General features: G+C 54.6%; 2 protein-coding genes across 2 annotated transcripts; both read right to left on the reverse strand.

Moving 5' to 3' along the window:
- Positions 229-13,362, reverse strand: VARS (valyl-tRNA synthetase; the record flags this gene model as incomplete). The annotated part of the gene is given in 33 exon segments (NM_001195378.1): positions 229-376; positions 1,091-1,416; positions 1,524-1,635; positions 1,721-1,759; positions 1,762-1,926; positions 2,035-2,190; positions 2,564-2,691; positions 2,807-2,885; positions 2,974-3,042; positions 3,141-3,169; positions 3,172-3,244; positions 3,538-3,663; positions 3,743-3,813; positions 3,918-3,940; positions 3,943-4,022; positions 4,124-4,125; positions 4,128-4,213; positions 4,318-4,476; positions 4,559-4,662; positions 4,749-4,873; positions 5,125-5,215; positions 5,446-5,540; positions 5,645-5,753; positions 5,844-5,963; positions 6,366-6,447; positions 6,675-6,839; positions 9,956-10,083; positions 10,219-10,319; positions 10,521-10,608; positions 10,693-10,817; positions 11,032-11,170; positions 11,265-11,399; positions 12,777-13,362. Coding segments are annotated over 32 exon segments (3,717 nt in total), but the record flags the coding sequence as incomplete, so codon positions are not given.
- LSM2 (LSM2 homolog, U6 small nuclear RNA and mRNA degradation associated) lies at positions 14,482-22,620 on the reverse strand. The gene is given in 5 exon segments (NM_001123136.1): positions 14,482-14,962; positions 15,077-15,136; positions 15,254-15,284; positions 21,715-21,782; positions 22,392-22,620. Coding segments are annotated over 5 exon segments (288 nt in total). The 5' UTR covers positions 22,395-22,620; the 3' UTR covers positions 14,482-14,836.

A 23,362-nucleotide genomic window follows, 5' to 3' on the forward strand; every position in this document is an offset into this window, starting at 1 on the left:
CCCTCCGCCGGCTGCAGTGCAGCGGAGGTGAGTGGAGACGAGCCGGAGGAGGAGGGAGCCAGCAGCATGACTCAGGCCTGGCTCAGGGCCAGGGCCAGACCCAGACAGACGCACCTCTCTGCCCACCAGGACCCAACGCCTCATGCCCAGCCTGCCACCCTACTGTTCACATCAGCACCTGAGGATTCAGGAACCCAGCCCCACCACACAAACAGTCAAGAGATGGTTTTGTGGCAAAATATTTTATTGCTGCCATCCCCACGGTGGACCACTGGGGGTCATGAGGGCTGGAGGTGGGTCTATCACAGCATCTTCTGAAATAGGGCGATGGCCTCCTCCACCTTCCTGAGCTCTGCTTCCGTCTGCTGGAGCTGAGGGTGGAACAAAGGGGTGGTGGGTGGTGAGGGCCCAGGCCCAAGAGAGGAGAGCCCCAAGTGGGGAGAGCAGAGGGGTCAGAGTTGGAGAGGGGTCAGAGTTGGGCAGGGAGCAGCTCGGGGACCTGTGTGCTTGGCTGGCCAGTCTCCCCACCAGCACCTCCTTCTCTTCTATCATCGCTGGTGTCCTGGGTCCTGCCTTTTCCCAGAGTGATCAGCTCCCAAGGACAAAGGGGCCTCTGAGCTCATGTGCGCCCCCCGGTGGCCAAGCCCCACACCCTGACTGGGGAGGTGGACCTAGTTAGGAAGGCAACCTTGTAAGCTAGCCCTCAGCCTTCAGCTGGAAATGGGCAACGGTATTACAGCCCCCTGGCCTGAGAGGGCCACTTGGGACAATTAAGTGTGAAATTAACTCCACTCAGTCACCCAGGCCCTGTAACTCTCCGTCTCCACCCACATTCTCTTCTCGCACCTGTGGTTTTCCTCCATGGAGGGGCTCCAGGTGATCGGTGGAGCGACCTGACTCTACCTGGGCGGTCCTGAGCCCAGCCCCCAGCAGGTGGAAGCCATGTTCTAGGCCCTGGGTTCGAGGCCTCCTCCGCCATCAACCTGCTACGTGCCCCTGCCCGCGCAGTGTAATTGGGGGGGGGGGTCCGAAGGCAGCGGGAGCCCTGGGGAGGGACATGGGGAAGGAAACGCCCACCCAAACCACACACCTTAGCTTCATCTGCCTCCTGGACTTTGAGGGGCACCTTGACAGAGTAGCTGGAGGCGGCACGGCGCTCCTGCAGACGCTGGGCCTGCCGCTGCGCCTCGTCACGCTTGGCCTGCAGTTTGCCCAGCTCCCGGGCGGGGTCTACCAGCCCCTGCAGCTGCAGGTGGACGGAGCAGCGGTCAGAGGCCAGGGCCACAGCACAGCCCTGGGGTGCAGAAGCCCCCAGAGCCAGAACAGCTACTATACCAGCGCTGGCCAGAGTCTGCACGTAGCCTGACACTGCCGATGCCAGGGCACCCGTGGCCTCATCAGCCACTTCCAGGAAACCTGCCAGGGGAGGGAGAAAGGTGAACAGACAGGAGACAGCCAGCTGCCCTGATACTGGTCCCAGAGTGCACTGTGGGGACAGGAGGACGTGGGGGCCCGAAGCTCACAGTCGGGCCGGATCCGGGTGAGGTTGTAGTCGGCACGGAGGGAGCGCACAGCTCGAGTGATGCTCAGGGCCAGCTCGAAGGCGGCCTCTGCCTCGGGGTCCTTCCAGGAGCACTGTGGGGTGCAGGAGGGGGTCAGGGAGGCTGGGAGGCCGCTCTGCAGAGCCCCCCGGAGCCCCATTCCCGGCCACACCCCGTACCTCTGAAGGCTCCGGGTAGGAGGTGACACAGAGGCTAGGGGGGCCTGCGGCGTCCGCCGGGGCAGCCTCTGAAACAGCTCCTCGGTCACGAAGGGCATGAAAGGTGAGAGCAGCCGCAGGCCGACGTCCAAGCAGGTGTAGAGGGTCTGGCGGGCGCTCTCGGCCGCCACCTGGTCCACCCCGTTCAGCACAGGCTTCAGGCACTCCTAGGGGATGGGAGGCAGCGAGCTCAGGGCTGGGGAAGGTCGAGCCTCCAGCCCCTGTGAATCCATGAGGACTGGGAGGGGACAGGGTGGCCCGGGGCCCCATCTCACCAGGTAGACGTCACAGAGCTCGTAGAGCCAGAAGCTGTACTGGGCAGTGGTGACGGCCGGGAAGTCGTAGGCCTGGAAACCCTGGTTGCTGAGCCTCACGGCCTCAGTCAGCCGGCTGCGGATCCAGCGGTCCGCCAGGCTCTCGCGGCCTCCAGGCTTGAGGAGAAGGAGCATATCAGCTGGGGGGGGCCATCATCTGCCCTGGGGGAGGGAGCCAGAGCCCCATGGGAACCATGGGCAAATCCACCCTCCAGGAGCCTGAGGGATCCAAAGCAACCAGCACGTGTCCGGTGACTGGGGGAAGGGTCAGGCCCCCCTTGTGGGAGGACCCCTGTGCCCGAGGCTCTCCCTATGGCAGTCTGGCCCTGTATCCACCTGTCCCCCCAGCTCACAGAGGCGCCCTGGGGGCAGGGGCTGGGCTTCTGGACTCGTGGCTACAATCCTGACACTGCATGGGCCGTGCTTGTCGCTGGGATGGCAGGGATGCAACCCGTGTGGGCGCTGCCCTCCTCGCCCTCCAGGCCCTCACCTCGGAGGTGGCGGAGGGGACGAAACCCTTCCCAAGGCCACGGAGGGCAAACTTGGTGGCGTTCCAGAGCTTGTTGCAGAAATGGCGGTACCCCAGTATCCGGTTCACATCCAGGTTGATATCACGGCCTGGGGGTGTGGGGGGGTGAAGGTGCGTCCTCAGCATCCTCCCTCCAGGCCACACCCGGGGAAGGGCGGGGCCTCAGGGAAGGAGGCAGAGGCAGCTGAGGCTGGGGGGCCGTACCCTGCGAGGTGTAGGCGCACAGTCCAAAGCGGAGAGCGTCGGTGCCGCATTCGGGGATCCCCGCTGGGAAATCTGCCTTCTGTGGGGGGGGGTGGGGGGTATCGCTGAGCTGCCTCACCCACCCCTTACCTACCGGCACTCCAGCCCCAGCGCCCCCCCCTCTGTACCTGCCCCTCTTTGGCCTTCTCCATCTCACTGGGATCCAGGTTGCTGTTCACCAGCTGGTTGTGCAGGCCCTGAGGGTTGGGGGGGAGGTAGTCAGGGAGCCGTGGCCACAGCCCCACAGCCCTTCCCGGCCGGACCCAGCGCCCAGCACCACCTGGCCCAGCCCCACCTGCAGGGAGACGCCGTGGATGACGTCCAGGGGTCGATGACGTTGCCCAGAGACTTGCTCATCTTCCGGCCGTGGGCATCCCGCACGATGGCGTGGAGATAGACCTGCGAGGCAGCAGGAGGGGAGGCTGTGAGGCTGTGTCGCCCCCTCCCCTGCATCCGGTGTGCCCCTCTGAACCTCAGGCCCCGCGGGGTCCCCCCAGCCCCTTCATGTGAATTAGAGGTGTTCCCTCCTCGGGGAAGCCAGGGTCTCAGCCCCACAAGCCCCCCCATGGCCAGGCCCACCCCAGGCGTCCATGGGCGCTGCCCCCTGTCCCTGTCCATGCTGAGCCTGAGCTGGGGCACCAGAGGGTGGGGGAGGGAGGGGACTGCGGAAGGGGGCTCTGCTGTCTCCACACCTCTTTGAAGGGTAGCTTGCCAGTGAGCTTCAGGCCGAGCATGACCATCCTGGCCACCCAGAAGAAGAGGATGTCATGGCCCGTCTCCAGCAGTGTCCCAGGGTAGAACACACTCAGATCTTCTGACTGGGGGCAGAGGGAGCAGGGCATGAGCCACGGGGAGAGAAGCCCCCCCCAACTCCCCGGGCTAGCCCTGGGAACGCACCTGGTTGGGCCAGCCCAGGATGGAGAAGGGGAAGAGGCCGGAGGAGAACCAAGTGTCCAGTACGTCTTCATCTGAGGGAAGCCAAAGATCAGAGGTCAGAGGGGGGCAGAAGCCAGGATCAGAGCCCCCCACCCCCACCCCCGGCTCTGCCTGCCACCTCGAGGCCCTGTCTTGCCTTGCTGGAGACTGATCTTGTCCGGGACACGCCAAACTCCTTGGCTGCCTTCTCGCGAGCCTCGGCCTCGGTGCGCCCACTGACCCAGTACCGCCCATCAGGGTCCTGCAACAGGTGGAGTGAGTGCCCTGGGGGGGGTGCCTCTGCCTTCCCCCCACCAAGGACCCCACAAACGCAGAGCCCCCCGCAGATGGGCCAGTTCTCACCTCCCTGGGGGGACAGCCGGGTCGCTGACGGTGACGAAGTAGGCCGGGATGCGGTGGCCCCACCACAGCTGCCGGGAGATGCACCAGTCCCTGCGGGCGGCCGGGGAGGGGGGCGTCAGGGAGGGCAGGCGGCGCCGGACCTTGCTTTGCTCGCCCTCACCCAGTCACCTCCCGCATGGGGGGGCCTGACGCACCGGATGTTGTCCATCCAGGCATGCCACGTCCGCTGGTGGGCTTCCGGCAGGATGCGGAGGTCGCCCCGCGTCACGGCAGCACTGGCGGCCTGGGCCATCTCCCCACAGCGCACGTACCACTGGGGCCGCAGCAGCGGCTCCACCACGTCCTTGGAACGGCTGCAGGTACATGAGGGTGAGGGGGCTGCGTGGTGAGCAACCTGAGGAGCCCGACCCCACCTTCCCCGGTCCCCACCCTCACTTGCAAAGCGGCACCACCATGGGGTTGTCCTCAACGCCGCGGAAGAGTCCCCGCTCCTTTAGCGCCGCCAGCACCGCCTTTCTGGCCTCGAACCTGGGCAGGCCCTGGGCGGGGGAGACAGGCTCCGTCATGGCCACGCCAGGAGCCCCGCAGCGTCCTGGCCCGGCCGCCACGCCCCGGGCAGGCTCACCAGGAAAGGTGGGGGCACGTTGACAAGGGCCCCTCGCGCGTCCATGATGCTGACGGCCTCCAGCCCGTGCCGCTGCCCAACCTCGTAGTCGTTCTGGTCGTGTGCGGGGGTGATCTTCACCGCACCTGGCGGGTTCGTGGGGGGCGGTCAGGGGGGTGCCAGTGGAGTCTCCGCCCACACGCACCCCCTTCGGCCGGTGGATGTGGCTCCCAGACCACCCTGCTCCCCGTTCCCCCAACACCGTCCCTAGAGAACCAGCCCGGGTCCCGCCTGTTCAGGTGAAGCTCGTCTTCTTTCTCTTTGAGAAGGAAGATGAATGGCGGGAGTGCGGCTGGCGGCGCCTCCTCTCCCCGCGGGACTTGAGTCTCTGGCTCACCTGTGCCAAACTCCATGTCCACAAAATCATCGAAGATGACGGGGAGGCTCCGGGACACGAATGGGTGGACCACACTCTTCCCCTTCAGGTGCTGCGGACAGAGGGAGACACTGAAAATGTACCAATGGCTGGGCTGGCTCCTGTGACGTGGGGGCCCTGACTCCCCCACGCCCCCATCCCACCTTCACTGTGGAAAGCAGCCAGAGGATGAGTCTCCAATTCTCCCTCCTCAGCCCAGTGGGGGCTCCGTGCCCCTCCTAGCACCACACAGGGTGTGGGGTCCCCTTTGGCCAACACGCCTCCCCCAGCACCCCACCACACCTGGTATCTGGGGTCTTCGGGGTGCACAGCTATAGCCACGTCTCCCAGCATGGTCTCGATCCGAGTTGTTGCCACCACCACCTCCTCGTCGCTGTCTGGGGTGACAGGGGCCTTGCGGTCTCAGCACTGGGCCCTTCTTGCCCCGCCCCCACCCCGGCCCAGGATTCTGGTGCCCCCCACCCCCTGCCCCGGCTCCTACCTGAGCCTTGGACCTTGTAGGCAAAGGAGACGAGGACCCCAAACTCCACCTTCTCCTTGTAACCAGGCACGGACAGCAACGTGCGGCCCGTCAGCTCCTTCTTATCCACCTGCGACGGAGGAGATGGAGACTCAGAGGCGGGCCCGGGGCGGGGGCAGGGCTGACAGCGGGGATGGAGCGAGCTGGCGGAGGGGCACACCTCGATGTCCGAGATGGCAGAGTTGAGGGTGCAGGACCAGTTGACAAGGCGGGTACTGCGGTAGATGACGCCTTCCTCGTGGAGCCGGACGAAGGCCTCGATCACGGTTGCTGACAGTTTCTAGGGGGAGCGGGGGAGTCAGAGACGGGTCTAGGCACCAAGCTAGCAGGGCCAGCAAGACCTGGCCGGCTCGGCACCCCACCTCCTGACACACAGACCTCTTTAGGGGCTGGAGGGGGATAGAAGGCTGTGGGAACTGCCTGGCGATGCTGGAGATGGCAGGGAAGCCCCTCAGCTAGGGCAGGGAATCCTGGGGTTCAGGCTCCAGGGGAGGGTGAGGCCCCATCATGTGCCTGAAGGAGTCTGAGCTCCCAGAGAGTGGGCGACGGGGAACACAAAGGGCCATGACGTGGGTAGAAAGTGGCATTTATGGCTGAGCCCTTAGCGGTTTCCTACGAGGGGGCCGCCTCCTGGGGGAGCCTCCCCCCGCCCCTGCCCTGAGACCCCTCCACTCCCACTCACGGGATCCATGGTGAAACAGGCCCGATCCCAGTCCAAGGAGCTGCCGAGCTTCTTCAGTTGGTGGTAAATCCGGTCACCTTTCCTGGAAGCAGACACACAGTCTAGGATCGGCACTTGGGCTGGGCTGGAGGGAGGTGTCGGGTGGCTCAAGGGGCCGAGGTGGGGCTCCCGTGTCCCTGCGGAATGGGCCCAGCCACCTTCAGCTCCTGCGAGAGGGTCTGACCCTGTGGTCAGGGTCCCAGGGGACAGAGATCCTATCTGGACAAGGGACAGGGAGGCGGGGCCCGGAGGCCGGCAGGCAGCACTCACTCCTCCTTCCACTTCCAGACCTCGCGCAGAAAGGCCTCGCGGCCCAGCTGGTGCCGACTCAGCCCCTGCTCGCGCCAGAGCTTCTTCTCCACCACCACCTGGGTGGCGATGCCCGCATGGTCGCAGCCTGGGTTCCACAGGGTGGTCTCGCCGCGCATGCGGTGCCTGCGGGAGGAGCACGGGGACCCAAGGTGAGCCGGCAGTGGAGCTGCCCCAGAGGAGGAAGGGGCTCCGGGCAGGGAGGCCATGGACTCAGGAAAGACAGGGGCGCTGGGGCGGGAAGCCCCCAGCTCGGGCACGGCAGTCAGGCAGAGATGTGCAAGGACAGCCGAGGCAACTCGGTAAGAGAACAAAGAGGAGGCTCTCAACCAACTTGAGAGCAAAACATGAGAGACTTATGATCTTTAAAACAAATTTTCACAGAAACTAGGAACAATGCTATATAGATCAAGGAAACAGAACAGTGACTAGAAGCAGATCCAAGCCCATTTAGTATTTGTTAAAGGTGGCATTTCATGGAATTCCCGTTGTGGCACAGCGGAAATGAATCCAACTAGGAACCATGAGGTTGCAGGTTTGATCCTTGGCCTTGCTCAGTGAGTTAAGGAGCCGGTGTTGCCGTGAGCTGTGGTGTGGGTCACAGACGTGGCTCGGATCTGGCATTGCTGTGGCTCTGGCATAGGCTGGCGGCTACAGCTCCAATTAGACCCCTAACCTGGGAACCTCCATATGCTGTGGGTGTGGCTCTAAAAAAACATAAATAAATAAATAAGGGTGGCATTTCATATCCATGGAGAAAGCACAAACTGTTTAATAAGTGTGTTTGGGACACTAGCTAATTGGTTGGAAAAACTACTCTATTTTCCTATGTTCACAAAACTAATTTGCAAAAATTTTTAATTAAAATTAAAAATTTAAAGCCCTTCAAAACACTAGAGCATTAGAAAATGCTACCATTAAAAAAAAAAAAAAGGAGTTCCGTCATTGCTCAGTGGTCAACGAATCTGGCTAGGGACCATAGGGTTGCAGGTTTGATCCCTGGCCTTGCTCGGTGGGTTAGGGATCCGGCGTTGCTGTGAGCTCTGGTGTGGGTCACAGACGAGGCTCAGATTCTGCATTGCTGTGGCTCTGGCGTAGGCCAGCAGCAACAGCTCTAATTAGATCCCTAGCCTGGGACCTCCATGTGCAGTGGGAGCAGCCCTAGAAAAGTCAAAAAAACAAAAACAAAGAAAGAAAGAAAGAAAGAAAGAAGAGGAATTCCTGTAGTGGTACAGCAGAAACAAATCCGACTAGGAACCATAAGGTTGCAGGTTTGATCCCTGGCCTCGCTCAGTGGGTTAAGGATCTGGCGTTGCCATGAGCTGTGGTGTAGGCTGCGGACATGGCTGGGATCCTGTGTTGCTGTGGCTCTGGCGTAGGCTGGCAGTTATAGCTCCGATTAGAGCCCCTAGCCTGGAAACTTCCATATGCTGTGGATGTGGCCCTAAAAAGACCAAAAAAAAAAAAAAAAAAAAAGAAGAAAAAATGTTGCTACCTTAAGTGTTCCATACGAAGTGTCAATTCTTTTCTCATGCAAATAATTTGGCCCTTATGAGTATTTAACACAACTCAGTTTTCCACTTCTCAGTTTCTCACAAAATGCTAAATCTGATGTTGTATCCCCAGTGCCCAGAGCAGAGCTGGCACAGTTATGTCCTGTAAATATATATATATACATTTAGGGCCGTACCCTCGTCATACAGAGGGTCCCAGGCTAGGGGTCTAATCGGAGCCACAGCTGCCAGCCTACGCCACAGCCACACTGACGACAGATCTGAGTCACGTCTGTGATCTACACCACAGCTCACAGCAATGCCAGATCCTTAACCCACTGAGCAAGGCCAGGGATCGAACCCACAACCTCATGGTTCCTAGTTGGATTCGCTTTTGCTGCGCCACTACAGGAAATTCCTGTAAGTTTTTTTGACCAAATTAATTAAGTAGAACACTAGAAAAACTTCTCAAAATTTAAAATGGAAGTAAACCCTAGACTAGAAACACAAAAAGTTGTTTTAAAATACTTTTTACGGTGCTTCCTAGTTACTCAGTAGGTTAAGGATCCAGTGTTGTCACTGCAGTGGTTTGGGTCACTGCTGTGGCATGGGTTCAATCCCTGACTCAGGAACTTCCATATGCCATGGGTGCAGCCAAAAGGAAAAAAAAAATGACACCATGATGGTACAGCCACACTATAAATACTAAGGAGCAATGAAGGAGAATGAAGTCAGTCTATGTATAAGGACAAGAAGGAGTTCCTATTGTGGCACACCAGGATTGGCCACATCTCTGGAGTGCTGGGAAGCAGGTTTGATCACTGGCCCCAGGCAGTGGGTTAAGGATCTGGCATTGCTACAGTTGTGGCTTGGATCTGATTCCTGGCCCAGGAATTCCATATGCCTCATGAGGTGGCCAAAAAAAAAGAAAAAAAAATATATGTGTATGGACCGGAAAAACCTCTAAGATAAACTGTTAAAAATAAGAAGAAAGTTGTAGAAGAACAAGTTTGGTATGAGCTCTTTATGTTAAAAAACAGAGAAAAAAACCCACACAAAAGGAAAACTATGCATTTCTGGAGTTCCCGTCGTGGCGCAGTGGCTAACGAATCCAACTGGGAACCATGAGGTTGCAGGTTTGATCCCCGGCCTTGCTCAGTGGGTTAAGGATCCGGTGTTGCCGTGAGCTGTGGTATAGGCCGCTGATGCGGCTCGGATCTCGCGTTCCTGTGGCTCTGGCATAGGTGGGAGGCTACAGCTCCGATTCAACCCCTAGCTTGGGAACCTCCATATGCCGTGAGAGTGGCTCAAGAAAAGGCAAAAAGACAGAAAAAAAAAAAAGGAAAACTATACATTTCTATGAGTACATGTACCCCTAAGCAGATAAGAAAGATCTGAAAGATACACATCAAAGTGATAACAATGGCTCATTCGTAGGAAAAAGTAAATCTGGAAGCAGAGTGGTCAAGGAAACTTAAGCTTCAAATTTCTTATAAGACTATATTCACATATTTCTTGCTAAATTCAAAATACTATTTTTGGTAGCAAGAGTGGAGAGCCTGCAAGTGGAAGTGTTGGTTATTTTACAGCAGGAAGCCAAGGGATGGGCCGGGAATGACCCAGTGAAAAGTGTGGCACCACCAGGGGGCAGAGCTGAGGGCCCCAGTCAGCAAAGAGAAGGGAGGATGGCAGCAGGGGACCAGAGAGAGCAGAGGGAAGCGGCCGCCGGAGGAGAAGACAGGAGCTCACCATCGGGTCAGGGAGTCCTGGATGGCGTTGGTGAGCGCGTGGCCCAGGTGCAGGGAGCCTGTCACGTTGGGGGGCGGGATGCACATCATGAAGGTGCCCCGGGGGTTGGGGGCAGACACGCTGGAACGCTGGCAGGGAGGAAGGATGGGCCCTTGCTGAGGCCTCCCTGTGACGGCTCTGGCCTCGTCCCAGGCCTTGTACCTTTCAGCCCTGTCCTTCCCCACTCCCATCCCCTCCAGACCCGGGCAGCACTGCCCACTCACCCCATACTCGGGCTTGAAGAAGCCCTGCCGCTCCCACCAAGGGTACCAGGCAGCCTCGACGTACTGAGGGCTGTAGGAGTCGGGCATCGTGCCACTGACATCTGCGGGAAAGGGAGGCAGGGGTCAGAGCCGAGGCCGGGAGCAGCGGGGAAGGGGGCAAGGAGCCAGCAGAGAAGGACCCAGGGCTCTGCAAACCCTCACTAAGCAAACTAGTGGGAGCAAGGATGGAGCAGGAGGGGTGAAAAGAGGAAAAGGAGGGTGGAGGTGGCGGGGGGGGGGTCCTCTCTTCCCCCTCCTAGTACCTTTCTTCTCCCCAGGGGGGGTTGGGAGGTCATAGGTAATGACCCCAGGATCCCGTTTCTCCCTCTTCTCTGGTTTTGGTTTCTTCTGCTGCGGAGGGAAAGGATACAGGCTCAGGTGTCAGCCACCTGCAGCACACCAACATCCTGTCCTGCTCCACCCTTGGCCTCTCACCTCCCCAGGGGGTGGCTGCTGCTGCTGGATCTTCTGTTTCTGTTGGAATTTCTCTAACTTCTCCCGCTTTTTTGCCTCTTTCTTGAGTTGAGCGGCTGTCTTTGTGGGTGCAGAGACCTCGGGGCCTGGAAGGAGGCACAGAAATCCAGACCTGGTGGGGACCCTCTGTGAACAGTGCCACTACATCCCAGATGGGCTACTTCAGCTGCCCAAAGGCTCCTCCATGCCGACCACCCACCGACCCCACCGGCCCCTGGCATTCCTAAGAGAAAAAAGAAAGCGAGCTGCGTGAAGGGCCCCAGAGGAACCCCTCGCCTCCTACCTTCCGCCCCTCCTCACCTGGCTGTTGGGAGGCAGGCCTGGTCCCTGAGAACAGAACCACCTCTCCTAGCACGGCCCGGAATTCTGGCTGCTGGACACAGGTGATAAACCAGCGGGTCACATTGCCCCAGATCCGCCGGGCAGAGGGATCCAGGACCTGGGATGGGGAAAAGAAACAACTATCCTTAGTCGCCCTAGAGGGAGGTCTGAGGGAACCCACCCTCATTCTTCCCCAGGTCCCAGTGACTCACGTAACGGAATGGCAGCAGCAAGGCTGTGACAGCCGCCAGGTCAGCCAGAGTCGGGGCCTCCCCAGCCAGGTAGGTGTGCAACCGAAGCCATTCTTCCAAGGGGCTCAGGGCCCTGCCCAGGGCCCCCAGCGCAGCCTAGCAGGAAGGCAATGGGGTATGAGAAAAGGGTTGGACCACCTCAATCCCCACCCCAACTCAATCCATGGGGCCCCTTCCATTCCCACGAATCACCACCTCCAAGGCCAGGTTCTTCTTCACGGAAACGATCATAATAAAAATACTTGCCATTCATTCAATAAATTCCGACTGAACACTTATTATATGTCAGGTGCAATACACTAAGTGCAGGAAGTTAAAGATTACACGGTTGCTTCAACAAATATTTACCAAGTATACACTGCAGGCCAGGCACGTCTCTAATAAATGAGACAACTGAACAAATGGAGCCCCTGACCTGTTGGCATTTACATTCTAGTAGGGGAGATAGCAAGTGTGCAAATGTACAACGTATTCCCTTATTTTTCTCCTTCAGTGCTATGAAGAGAAATAAATTAGGTTGAAGGGGACAGAGAATTCCAGAGAAGGGGCTTCTATTCAGACAGGGAAGTCAGGATGTGAGAGAGCAAGCCAGGATCTAAGTCATTCCAGTCATTTCATTCATTCAGTCAAAAAGTACTAAGTATCGGAGTTCCCGTTGTGGCGCAGTGGTTAACGAATCTGACTAGGATCCATGAGGTTGCGGGTTCGATCCCTGGCCTTGCTCAGTGGGTTAAGGATCCGGTGTTGCCGTGAGCTGTGGTGTAGGTTGCAGATGCAGCTCAGATCCGGAGTTGCTGTGGCTGTGGTGTAAGCTGGTGGCTACAGCTCCGATTCGACCCCTAGCCTGGGAACCTCCATATGCTGCAGGAGAGGCCCTAGAAAAGGCAAAAAGACAAAAGAAAACAAAAACAAAAAAATCCAAAAAGTACTAAATATTGAACCTGTGCTCAACATTCTGTGAGGAGATGGTGTTATAAGGACGGTAAGGCACAGACCCACTCTGAAAAGACTTCCGGCTGTAATCTTGTGTGATTTGCTCTCTTTTCCCCTACTTTCCCTCCTCTTCATTGCATTTCTCCCCAGCCAACTGTCATCAGTCCAGGCCTGGTGCCTCTGCACCAGTCTCCTGGTGTTCTACTTCTTTCCCTGGCCCTAGTCTTTTCCTACAATTCAGTAACGTCTAACCTTATCAGTTTCAGATCCATCGAGCCCTCCCTCACTCAGAAACGGCAGAGCATCTGGCATCAGATTATGTGCTCTGACACATCTTTTAATCTTCTCAACATGTCCTCAATTTTCGTTTCCATAGGCATAGGAAGACCAAGGCTCCCGGAGGTCAAGAAAGCTGCCCACGTCTGCCACACCAGATGGCAAGTAGGGGTGACCAGTCTTTTTCTGACATAGTATCTTTCTGGCTCACTGCCCTCTTCGAAATTCCCTCCTGCCCCTCTCCCCCGCTCAGCTTCTTCTCACCTGGGGGTCCTGGGCAGAGCTTCGGAGTCCCAAAGCTGGCAGCGTTGCCCCACAGGCAGCTGGTATTAGCTCCGTGTCTGCGTAACTGACCCACTGCTGGACAAGGACAGCGGCCCGACTACCTCCAGGGCCCCCCAGGCCTGCTGGCCACAGCAGCTGGGCCACGGCCGTGGCTCCCCACACCCAGAGCCCACCGGGCCCCTGCTCCAGGGCGGGCAGGCGGGGTGGGGGAAAGGGAGTCCTGCTGGCCGGGGGCGGCTGAAGACAGACGCGGGGGTGGGCTCCTCCCCATCCTGGACCCTCCCCAGCCTCGCCGTAGCGGGCAGCTATGAGGGCTCGGAGGCTGGGGAAGGCATCGGGGTGAGGAGAGACGTAGAGGATGGACATGGTTGTGCAGGAAGTCCGAACGAGGTGGAAAAACCCTAAGAGAAAAGGGGACAGAGTAAGACCGAGGGACCCGGGGGCTCCTGAGTAGCTCCCCTACCTCAGGCTCCCGAGGCCCCCAGAACTGAGGATCTGATGGGGCCTCAAGATCCGAGGACCCTGCTCTCGGAGTGGCAATGACAGTGGGTAACTCCCCAAGCCCGCGAGCCCTACGGGCGTGGGGAGGCTCGAAAGAGCCTCTCCGCGGCCAGTAGGACGCGGGTTCAGGCCACATGTACCTACTGGAGGGAGATGGTCACACAGAGCCGGGCATCCACCTCATAGCCGGGCGCCGGCCGAAGTTAGACGGGCCTGGCAACCGGGGCTGAGGCGTCCGGCGGGCGGGGATGGTGGGCGGTCCTCCCGGTGACCCTAGATCCCTGCGACAGCCGCCCGGGCAATCTGCGCCCACGTGTTCCCCCCTTTGTGACTACGAGCGTTTCCGGGCCCCGGGGTCCTGGCACGGGCGCCCGTGCCCCGCCTGCGTGTGCCGGCGCTGCCTGGCCGATCTTGGCCCAGGGGTGCGCCGCCCGCCGCAGACTGCGCTCCCGAGGAACCGTGCGGGCCGCGGGCACGGGAGACGGGGTCGGGGAGGACGCGCCGGGAACCGCACTCCCGTCAGGCGCCGCCGCGGGCACCCCGTACGGGTCCTCGGGCGGGGCGGGGTGGGGCGGGGGGGGCGGGGCGGGGCGGGGCGGGAGGGCGGTGCCAGCGGGCCTTCACGCGGCGGCGGCGGAGGGCGGCTCCTGACGCCAACGTGGGTAGGGGTCCGTTTGGCCGAGGTCCTGGTGTCCAGCTTCTCCTTGAGCCTCATTTCCTTCTACGTGGGAGGAGGGAGTCGAATTGGATGGCTTCTAACGGCCCTTCGTCCTGAGAACCCTCATCTGGGGCGGGAACTCTTACTTGCTAAATGAGTTTAGAGTTAATTCCCAGTCACAACTCTCCACAATGAAAGTTGTCACTTGTATTTATATGCAATAGATATTGGGGAAGCACTAGATCCAGCATCAAACGCATTTAGGTGTCTCATTAGCTTCCACCTTAATACAAGGACAGCAAACATTCGCAGGTACAGTATTAGGAAAAGGCTATGGTAGGTAGGCTGCATAGGTAGGGGGCATGCAGTCCAACTGAGGTACGGTTTGTATCAGGAAGAGTGGTAGCCAATACGGACAGGACGGGTTGGGGCCTTGGCTTGGGTAATGAGAGTAACAGGGCTGGGTGAATTCAGCATCCCTTTCCCACTCTCTAGCCCCCTTCCCAAAACACAGAACCAGAACTCGAATTTGCATCATAAATTTTATTCCCGATGCGGGACAGATTCCTTCCATCCCCAGAATGAATCACATGCTACCCTAGAAAGACCTGGGAGATTCTCCCACCTCCAGGGAAGAAGTGAGAAAGGCAGGTGCTGGGGATAGGGAAGGCTTCGCAGTTCCCGGGCTTCCTTTTCCTCCCCTTCTCAATACAGGAGAGTAGCTCTCCATTATTATTACTCTCATCCACTCATCCCTTAAAAAAAACACAAAAACTTTGCTGTGAAAAAAACAACACCTCAAGTATGGGAGGGAGGCATCCTGAGCTGGGACATGAGGCTCAGAATCACCGATGGAAGGAGGGAAAGGGAGGAGCAGCCATCACTGCTTCTGTTGCAGGGCCTCCTTCCTTGCTGCGTCCTGTAGCAACTGTGTGTCAACCTCATCTGCTGGCAACTGCACATAGCGAACCACTGAGCCTCGGATGAAGCAGTTCTTCACTGATAACTGGACAAAGATACACAAATGTAAAAAAAAAACACGCTTCAAAAATGTCCTCTATCCACCCAGGGACCTCCTGCTTTGAGAGGTGTTTCCTCATCTCTACCATCTACAACTCACCATGTGAGGGTATTTCTCAGGGTCTGTGACACTGATGTCAGTTAGTTTGATGTTGAGATACTAAGAAAAGAAGATGAACACCATCATTAGAACCAGAGACAAGATGCAAGTTCCCAGCCCTTAAGCTCTCCCCTCTCCTTCCCCAAGACCCTATCAGGGCCCTTGTTACAGTCTTACCTGATCCACAGAATGGAGGGTTCCACAGATGCTGTCAGAGGTAGAGAAAAGAAAAACCAAAATAGTTTATACCTAAGTCAACACTGAGGTGATTTTAGAGCAAGGATAAGAACATGGTTGCGGGAAGTAAAGGACTTGAAGAAACCAAAAAAGGTAGAACCAGAGTTCCCCTTGTGGCACAGCAGAAACAATCCAACTAGAATCTGTGAGGATGTGGGTTCAAAACCTGACCTTGCTCAGTGGGTCAGGGATGTGGCGTTGCCATGAGCTGTGGTGTGGGTAGCAGATGAAGCTCTGATTCGACCTGGGAACTTCCATATGCTGCACTTGGGTGGCCCTAAAAAAGCAGAGGAAAAAAAAAAAAAAAAAAAAAAAAAAAGAACCAACAAGGGGCATGCCTAAGCTATGGGGTAGGAAAAAAACTGCTTCCAGAGCAGTGTGTTTAGACCTCACATCTCTCCCTAAATTCCCTCTTAGTAGCTACCATCAAAAAAAGTTTTGTGGGAGTTCCCATCATGGCGCAGCAGAAACTAATCCAACTAGGAACCATGAGGTCTCAGGTTTGATCCCAGGCCTTGATCAATGGGTTCAGGATCCAGCGTTGCCGTGAGCTGTGGTGTAGGCCGCAGATGCAGCTCAGATCTGGCATTGCTGTGGCTTTGGCACAGGTCGGTGGCTATAGCTCCGGTTAGACCCCTAGCCTGGGAAGCTCCATATGCCAAGGGTTTGGCCCTAAAAAAAGGACGAAAGACAAAAAAAAAAAAAAAGTTATGTGCTAGACCTTTATTCCGCACGTTTGTAATCTTTGCAGCCACTTCACAAGGTAGCTATTAACCATCCAGGGGCTCAGAAATGTGTATCTTGACAAGTTTAGAACAAATAGAGACTTTGGTTCAGGCCTGTCCCCCAGAACCATTAGCTATTTTCAAATACTGGCTTTGGAACCAGGGCTCTGTATGTAAAGCAGGTAAGGTAGCTAGCTGGCGATGTTGTTTTTTTTTTGGCTTTTTAGGGCCACACCCTCGGCATATGGATGTTCCCAGGCTAGGGGGTCCAATCAGAGCTGTAGGCACCAGCCTACACCAGAGCCACAGCAACCTGGGATCCAAGCTGCATCTGTGACCTACACCACAACTCATGGCAATGCCAGATCCTTAACCCACTCATTGAGGCCAGGGATCCAACCTGAATCCTCATGGATGCAAGTCGGGTTCGTTAACCACTGAGCCGAGATGGGAACTCCTAACTGGTGATGTTTTTGATGACACAGGCATGAGCGATGTTCTCTCCCTTCCTCGATCCTTGAACCCCTGAAATGTTCACGAGGAAGGCTATCTAAACACCACCGCTGCACGCCATGTTATCTCTCTTCCAATTCTTTAATTCTGCCAGTGGTTTCAACACTTAAGTCTCAAAAATCTCAAATCCCGAAATTTGTACTTCTCCATGAACCACGAACCCCCACTGTTTGATGTCTAACATTTGTTATTCTCTTTCTACAAACTAAGGTCTTATACCTTTACAGCTCGATCCAGTCCAGCCTCCAACTCGCTGCCCTCATCCTAACCATCCCGCATGTCATCGCCAGATTCTAAGTTCCTTAGAATCCTGGTTCTCAGGAGTTCCCTTCATGGCTCAGCAGTTAATGAACCCGACTAAGATCCATGAGGATGCAGGTTCAATCCCTGGCCTTCCTCAGTGGGTTAAGGATCCGGCTTGCCATGAACTGTGGTATAGGTTGCAGATGAGGCTAGGATCCTGAGTTGCTGTGGCTGTGGTGTAGGCCAGCAGCTGCAGCTCTGATTGGACCCCTAGCCTGGGCACCTCCATATGCCACAGGTGTGGCCCTAAAACAAACAAACAAAAACAGGAATCCTGGTTCTCAAACACCGATGTGTGCTCAAAGGATTCAGGAGTCCATGACATGAGGAAACAGAGGCTAGAACAGTGTGTATATAGTGTGCTAAAGGTTGTCAATAAATAGTTTTTTCCTAAAACCGCTCTTTAATTGCCCTTGCTCTTTTTTTGTATTAAAAAAGAAATTATGAGGAGTCCCCACTCTGGCACAGTGGGTTAAGAATCTAACTGAAGGAGTTCCCACTATGTCGAAACAGGATCAGCAGCATCTCTGCAGAGTCATGATGTGGGTTTGATCCCCAGCCTGGCACAAGTGGGTTAAGGGATACAGCACTGCCACAGCTGCAGCGTGGGTAGTAACTGCGGCTCAGATCTGATCCTTGGCCTGGACACACTACATGCCTTGGGGTGGCCAAAAAGAAAAAAAGAAAAAAGAAAAAAAAAAAAAAAAGAATCCAACTGCAGCAGCTTGGGTCACTGCAGAGTCTTGGGTTTGGTGCAATGGGTTAAAGCATCTGGCATTGCCATGGCTGTAGCATAGGTGGCAACTGCAGCTTAGATTCAATCCCTGGTCCAGGAACGTCCATATGTTACAGGTGGAGCCATTAAAAAAAAAAAATCACGAGAAATTCCCTAATGGCTCAAGAGGTTAAGGATCTGGCTCCATTTGCTGCTGTGGTGAGAGTTTCCTGGCCTGGAAACTTCTGCGTGCCATGGACACGACCACAAAAAAAATACTTATGAAATGATCATAATAAATGGCAGTTTTTAAAATGTCCTTATCTTGCCAAAATTAAAGTGGTCAGTTCTCTTTTGGGCCCTAATTTTGTAAAATTCGAAGTGTTTGAAATCCAGTGTCTGGGGCCAACTGCCTTAGTGGTAGTTTCACCTTATCCTTAGCTGCTAAAAAAATCTCTGACAGTGCACTATCACCATCTGCTGCAGCAGCGAATAACTTTCAGGAATCGCCTAAGGTGGTGACAGTTCACTCAGTCCCTTTAGAAGCAAATGTTAGAAGTTCCCACTGTGGCTCAGCGGAAACGAACCCAACTAATATCATGAGTGATGAGGGTTCGATCCCTGGTCCTGCTCAGAGGGTTAAAGATCCGACGTGGTGTAGGTCACAGACGCAGCTCAGATCTGGCATTGCTGTAGCTGTGGCATAAGCTGGCAGCTGTAGCTCAATTCGACGCCTAGCCTGGGAACCTCCTTATGCTGAACCTGCAGCCCTAAAAAGAAAAAAAAAAAAAAAAGAAAGAAAAAAAAAGGAAATGTTAGGCACAAAAAGGCTCTGACACAGAAGTTCCCACTGTGGTGTGACGGGATCGGTGGTGACTGCAGCACCAGGACAAAGGTTTGATCCCTGGCCTGGCACAGTGGGCTAAAGGATCCAGGGCTGCTGCAGCTTCGGGGTAGATCAAAACTATGGCTTGGATCCGCTCTCTGGCCCATATACCTCGGGGCAGCCAAAAAGGGAAAGAAAAAAAAAAGTGGTCTAACATAATCATGGAAGAAAGAGCTCTTCTCCCAATCCAAGGAATAACCTTCAGCTCTTCTAAGTTCTTGCTTTAGAGTCTGGGGCTAAAACAACAATTATTCTTGTCATGTGGAAGACCCAGGAAGAGGAAAATAAAAAAAGAATCATCTCAGAGAATTGCTGAGGGTGCTTGTAGTTTCCATGTTTTTCTCTCTATAGGGACCCAATCTATATGCCATCGATACCATACGCATTGCCAGAGCCATAAATCGAAATCTGTAATCTAATAGGCAAATCCCTTCCCTCACCGTTCCTTGCCATGTCACTGTCTCTCCCACTAAAAAACTACCTCATTTAGAAATGTAGAAGAAACTACTGGGGAGAGAATACATTGATTTAAACTTTCTAAGGACAATCAGGTAATATGTACCAATTTTTTTTTTTTTTTTTTTTTGTCCTTTTAGGCAAATGGAGTTTACCAGGCTAGGAGTCAAACTGGAGCTATAGCTGCTGGCCTACATCACAACTCACAGCAATGCTAGACCCTTAACCCACTGAGCGAGGCCAGGGATCAAACCTGCATCCTTATGGATGCTAGTCAGATTCATTTCCGCTGAGCCACAACGGGAACTCCTGTATCAATATTTTAAATGTACACTTAAAGGATTTTTTTCCTACTGAAATAAGATGTATAAATACATGTATGTAGGAGTCCCTGTTGTGGCGCAGCGGAAAAGAATCCAACTAGGAACCATGAGGTTTTGGGTTTGATTCCTGGCCTCACTCATTGGGTTAAGGATCTGGCATTGCCATGAGCTGTGGTGGAGGGTGAAGATGCGGCTCGGATCCTGCATTGCTGTGGCTGTGGTGTAGGCCAACAGCTGTAGCTCTGATTGGACCCCCTAGCCTGGGAACCTCTGAGGGTGTGGCCCTAAAAAAAGCAAAGAATTGGAAATAGCCTAAGAATCCAACAACAAGGTCTTGGTTAATTAGTTCTACCCAGCTAATAAAAATGCTATTCAGTAGTTCCTGCCATAGTTCAGTGGATTAAGAATCTGACTGCAGGGAGTTCCCAGCTGTGGCTCGGTGGTAACAAACCTGACTAGTATCCGTGAGGACACAGGTTCTATCCCAGGCCTTGCTCAGTGGGTTAAGTATCCAGCATTGCCATGAGCTGTGGTGTAGGTCACAGACAAGGCTCAGCTCTGTTGTTGCTTCGGCTGTGGTGCAGGCCAGCAGCTGCAGCTCCAATTTGACCCCTAGCCTGGGAACTTCCATATGCTGCACATGTGTCCCTAAACCAAGAAAACAAAACAAAACAAAACAAAAAAAACCCACAAAAAAATCCGACTACATCGGCTAGGGTCCTTACAGAGGTGTGAGTCTGATCTTCAGCTTGGTACAGGAGATTAAAGGATCTAGCTCAGATTGAATCCCTAGCCTGGGAACTTCCATTTGTCACAGGTGCAGCCATTTCAAAAAAAAAAAAGCACCTTTCAGACATTAAGAACGTTAAAGATCAACTTTATTGAGATGGAAGATATCCACAACATAGTGTCAGGTGAAAAAGCAAGTTTTACAATTGCACAGAGTATGACCCTGTTCTTAATTAAACAACAACAACAAAAAAGGATGAGGGGCAGGCAGAAAGGGATTTAAGTTCTGGCTTTGTCCTTTACTAGTTGTATAGACTTAACCAAGTTTCCTAACCTAGTCAAGCTTCAGTTTCCTCATGTAAAACAGCAACAACAGTATATGTCATGTAGAGGTGTTCAGAGAATTAAATGAGTTAATAAATGAGTATTCAGAGTAGTGCTTAGTCTATAGGAGAGCCTCAAATGTTAGCTTTTGTTTTCCCCTTCAGAACACATTAGGCACCTACTCTATACCAGGGCTGTGCTAGACACAGGTACACAGTGGGCGCTTAAACACATCTTGGCCCTATAGAAGACCAGCCCTAAACAGTAAATACATTTCTATGAAATCACAGTTTGAGAAGCACCCACTAGAAAGGAAAGACTCTATATGATAGAAGTGTCTATGGCCTAGAAGAACCAGGAAAGTGCAAGGATACAGCATTTAATCCACGTCCTAAAAGATGATTTGAAGTTAATGATACAAGGGGACGAGGGATGTAAAAACAGTACAGACACAAGGGACTGCACTGGTCATCTGTTTATCTTTTATACTGTCTACAACAAAAGGGCAATTATACCACATAGATGATTCTGCAACAGCTTTCCATATTAATACAACTCATTTCCATGTGGCAGCTGCCTTTAATGGAAATACCAAAATCTAACCCATTCCCTATTTTTTTTTTTTTTTGGTCTTTTTTTGCTATTTCTTTGGGCTGCTCCCGCAGCATATGGAGGTTCCCAGGCTAGGGGTCCAATTGGAGTTGTAGCCACTGGCCTACACCAGAGCCACAGCAACTCGGGATCCGAGCCACGTCTGCAACCTACACCACAGCTCACGGCAACGCCGGATCGTTAACCCACTGAGCAAGGGCAAGGACCAAACCCGCAACCTCATGGTTCTTAGTCAGATTCGTTAACCACTGCTCCACGACGGGAACTCCCCATTCCCTATTTTATTTTATTTTTTTGGCTGTGCCTGTGGCATGTGAAAAGTCCCAGGCCAGGGATGGAACCCGTGCCACAGCAATGACAACGCCACATCCTCAACCTGCTGCACCACAAGGGTACTCCATAACCCATTCCCTATTAATGGCTCCCCTCCACCAATTTTTGACTATTAAAACAAACAAACAAAAAAAAAACTACCAAAATTTTTGTACATAAATCTTTACTTCTGGAGTCAATACTTACATTTCTAGAATTTGGGTCAAAGGACCATGTGATTTCATCAGAAAAAACTTTTATTAAAAAAAAGTGATTGATGCCTCTGCCCCCTGACTTCTTTCTAGTACTTACATTTTTCTTTGGATCTTCTTCCCATAAAGATAAAACTCTGCAGCTAATCTGTCAGTTTAAGGCACAAGTCATTTCTTTCGTTTGTCTCTCTCCCATCTTGCCCAGCCCTCAAATACTTGTCAAATTAAAGAGGTTGTTCCGGAGGGCTGGGCACATCCACCCCCTACAGACTTGTCGGAACAGGTACCTACCTCAGGTCATTCTTGAGTTCCACGACCACATCCTTGCCCACAAGGGACTTGAAAAAGGAATAGAAGAGCTATTGGGCGAGAGGGGGAAAAAACATCATATGGGAAGGGACTTGGGCAGAGGCGTGTTCCCCGGCCAGTATTATGAGATACTGGTCCTGGGGATCCCCGCCGCATCTCTCTGGCAGTTCTCAAAACTTAAGAGGAAAGAATACTCGGAAAAACGGCTGGAGCCCCGGTGATTACTACCTCGAGCGCCTGACCTAAAGCCCGGGAGAGAGGCTCTGGCCCGCACGCCTCGGGCTCGGCTCTCAGTGGACCACCTCTCCCGGCGTCCTGCCCCCACTACCCAGTGAAGGGTACCAAGTGTAACACCCGCACCCTCTCGGGGCCTGGTCTGTCAGGGAAGTGCTCCTTGAGGTCTAGCTTTTCCCTCTCCTGCTGTTCCCGCCGACTCAAACAAATAAGACCCATTCGTTTTGAGGTCTCTCCCCAACGAACCTGATTTGCAGGAAGTAAGGAGGGAGAGAAAAATCCCAGGGCCCAACGTCAGCCCAAAGGAACAAAGCTCCCGGAGGGCCCCCCCGCCCCGCCGCCGCCCCGCGACCCCGTCTCCGTCCCCAACCATCCCAACGGTCGCGCTCCCCGAGGGCGCCCCCTTGTGACATCACGGTACCTACCATTGTGCTTGCACCGCGGGATGCCCGCCTGACCGGGAAGGCGAGGGCCGGGTACCGCGGTCCGGAGGCCGGGCGGGAACCGGAGCACAAGGCCGCGCGCGAGGCGGGGCGGGGTTGCGCAGGGGCGGCGGGAAGCGCCGCGGAAAGCTCAGGGTGACGGAGGAGAGCGGACCGTGCGCTCCGGCTACAAGCAGAGCGGGCGGGGTAGGACCGAGGGGACGCGAAAGCCAGGGAAGGGGCGGGGCTTCCCGCCTTCCGACTTCCTCCCCAAGCGGCCGGCTCCCACTGCGCAGGCTCGGGCTCTGACGGCTCCCCCGGCTTTCAAGTTTTCTTCCTTTTAAAAATAGTGTGGTTCCAGCATGATTTGCTCATACCCTGAAGACACTTACTATTGCAAACTGGGCGTTTGTGAAAACCCATGATGATTTGTACACTTTTCTATGTCTCTTACACTTTGATAAAAGTAAAAATGTTTGAGTTCCCAAGATCAGGAACCTGCACACAAATCCGATTTTGTCAAAGGTTCCCGATAAACTTATTTCTCCTGAGAACCCAACCTCAGTCCACATTTCTTTTACGCTTTTGCCTAGGGCTTTCCTGTAAGGGGCTGAGTAAAGCAAAACCGACTGACTCAGGGATAGAAATACCCATTCTGATATTTCACTTCCAAACATTGCCCTCTCAAACACAAAGGGACACAAATTCACAGTTACATGTATTTCTATACTCATGTCCCCAAAGCATTATCAGTATGCGATGACGCAAAAGGTGAAATTTTTTTTTCAAGGAATGAGATCCAAATAAATTCTCCATTTTCTCCTTTTTCTTTTTTGGTCTTTTTAGGGCCGCACCCACAGCATATGGAGGTTCCCCGGCTAGGGGTCCAATGGAGCTATAGCTGCCGGCCTAGGACAGAGCCACAGCAACACAGGATCCTAGCCGCGTCTACGACCTACACTACAACTCATCTC

Source organism: Sus scrofa, chromosome 7, assembly GCF_000003025.6.
Source record: "Sus scrofa isolate TJ Tabasco breed Duroc chromosome 7, Sscrofa11.1, whole genome shotgun sequence".
Taxonomy (NCBI): Eukaryota; Metazoa; Chordata; class Mammalia; order Artiodactyla; family Suidae; genus Sus; species Sus scrofa.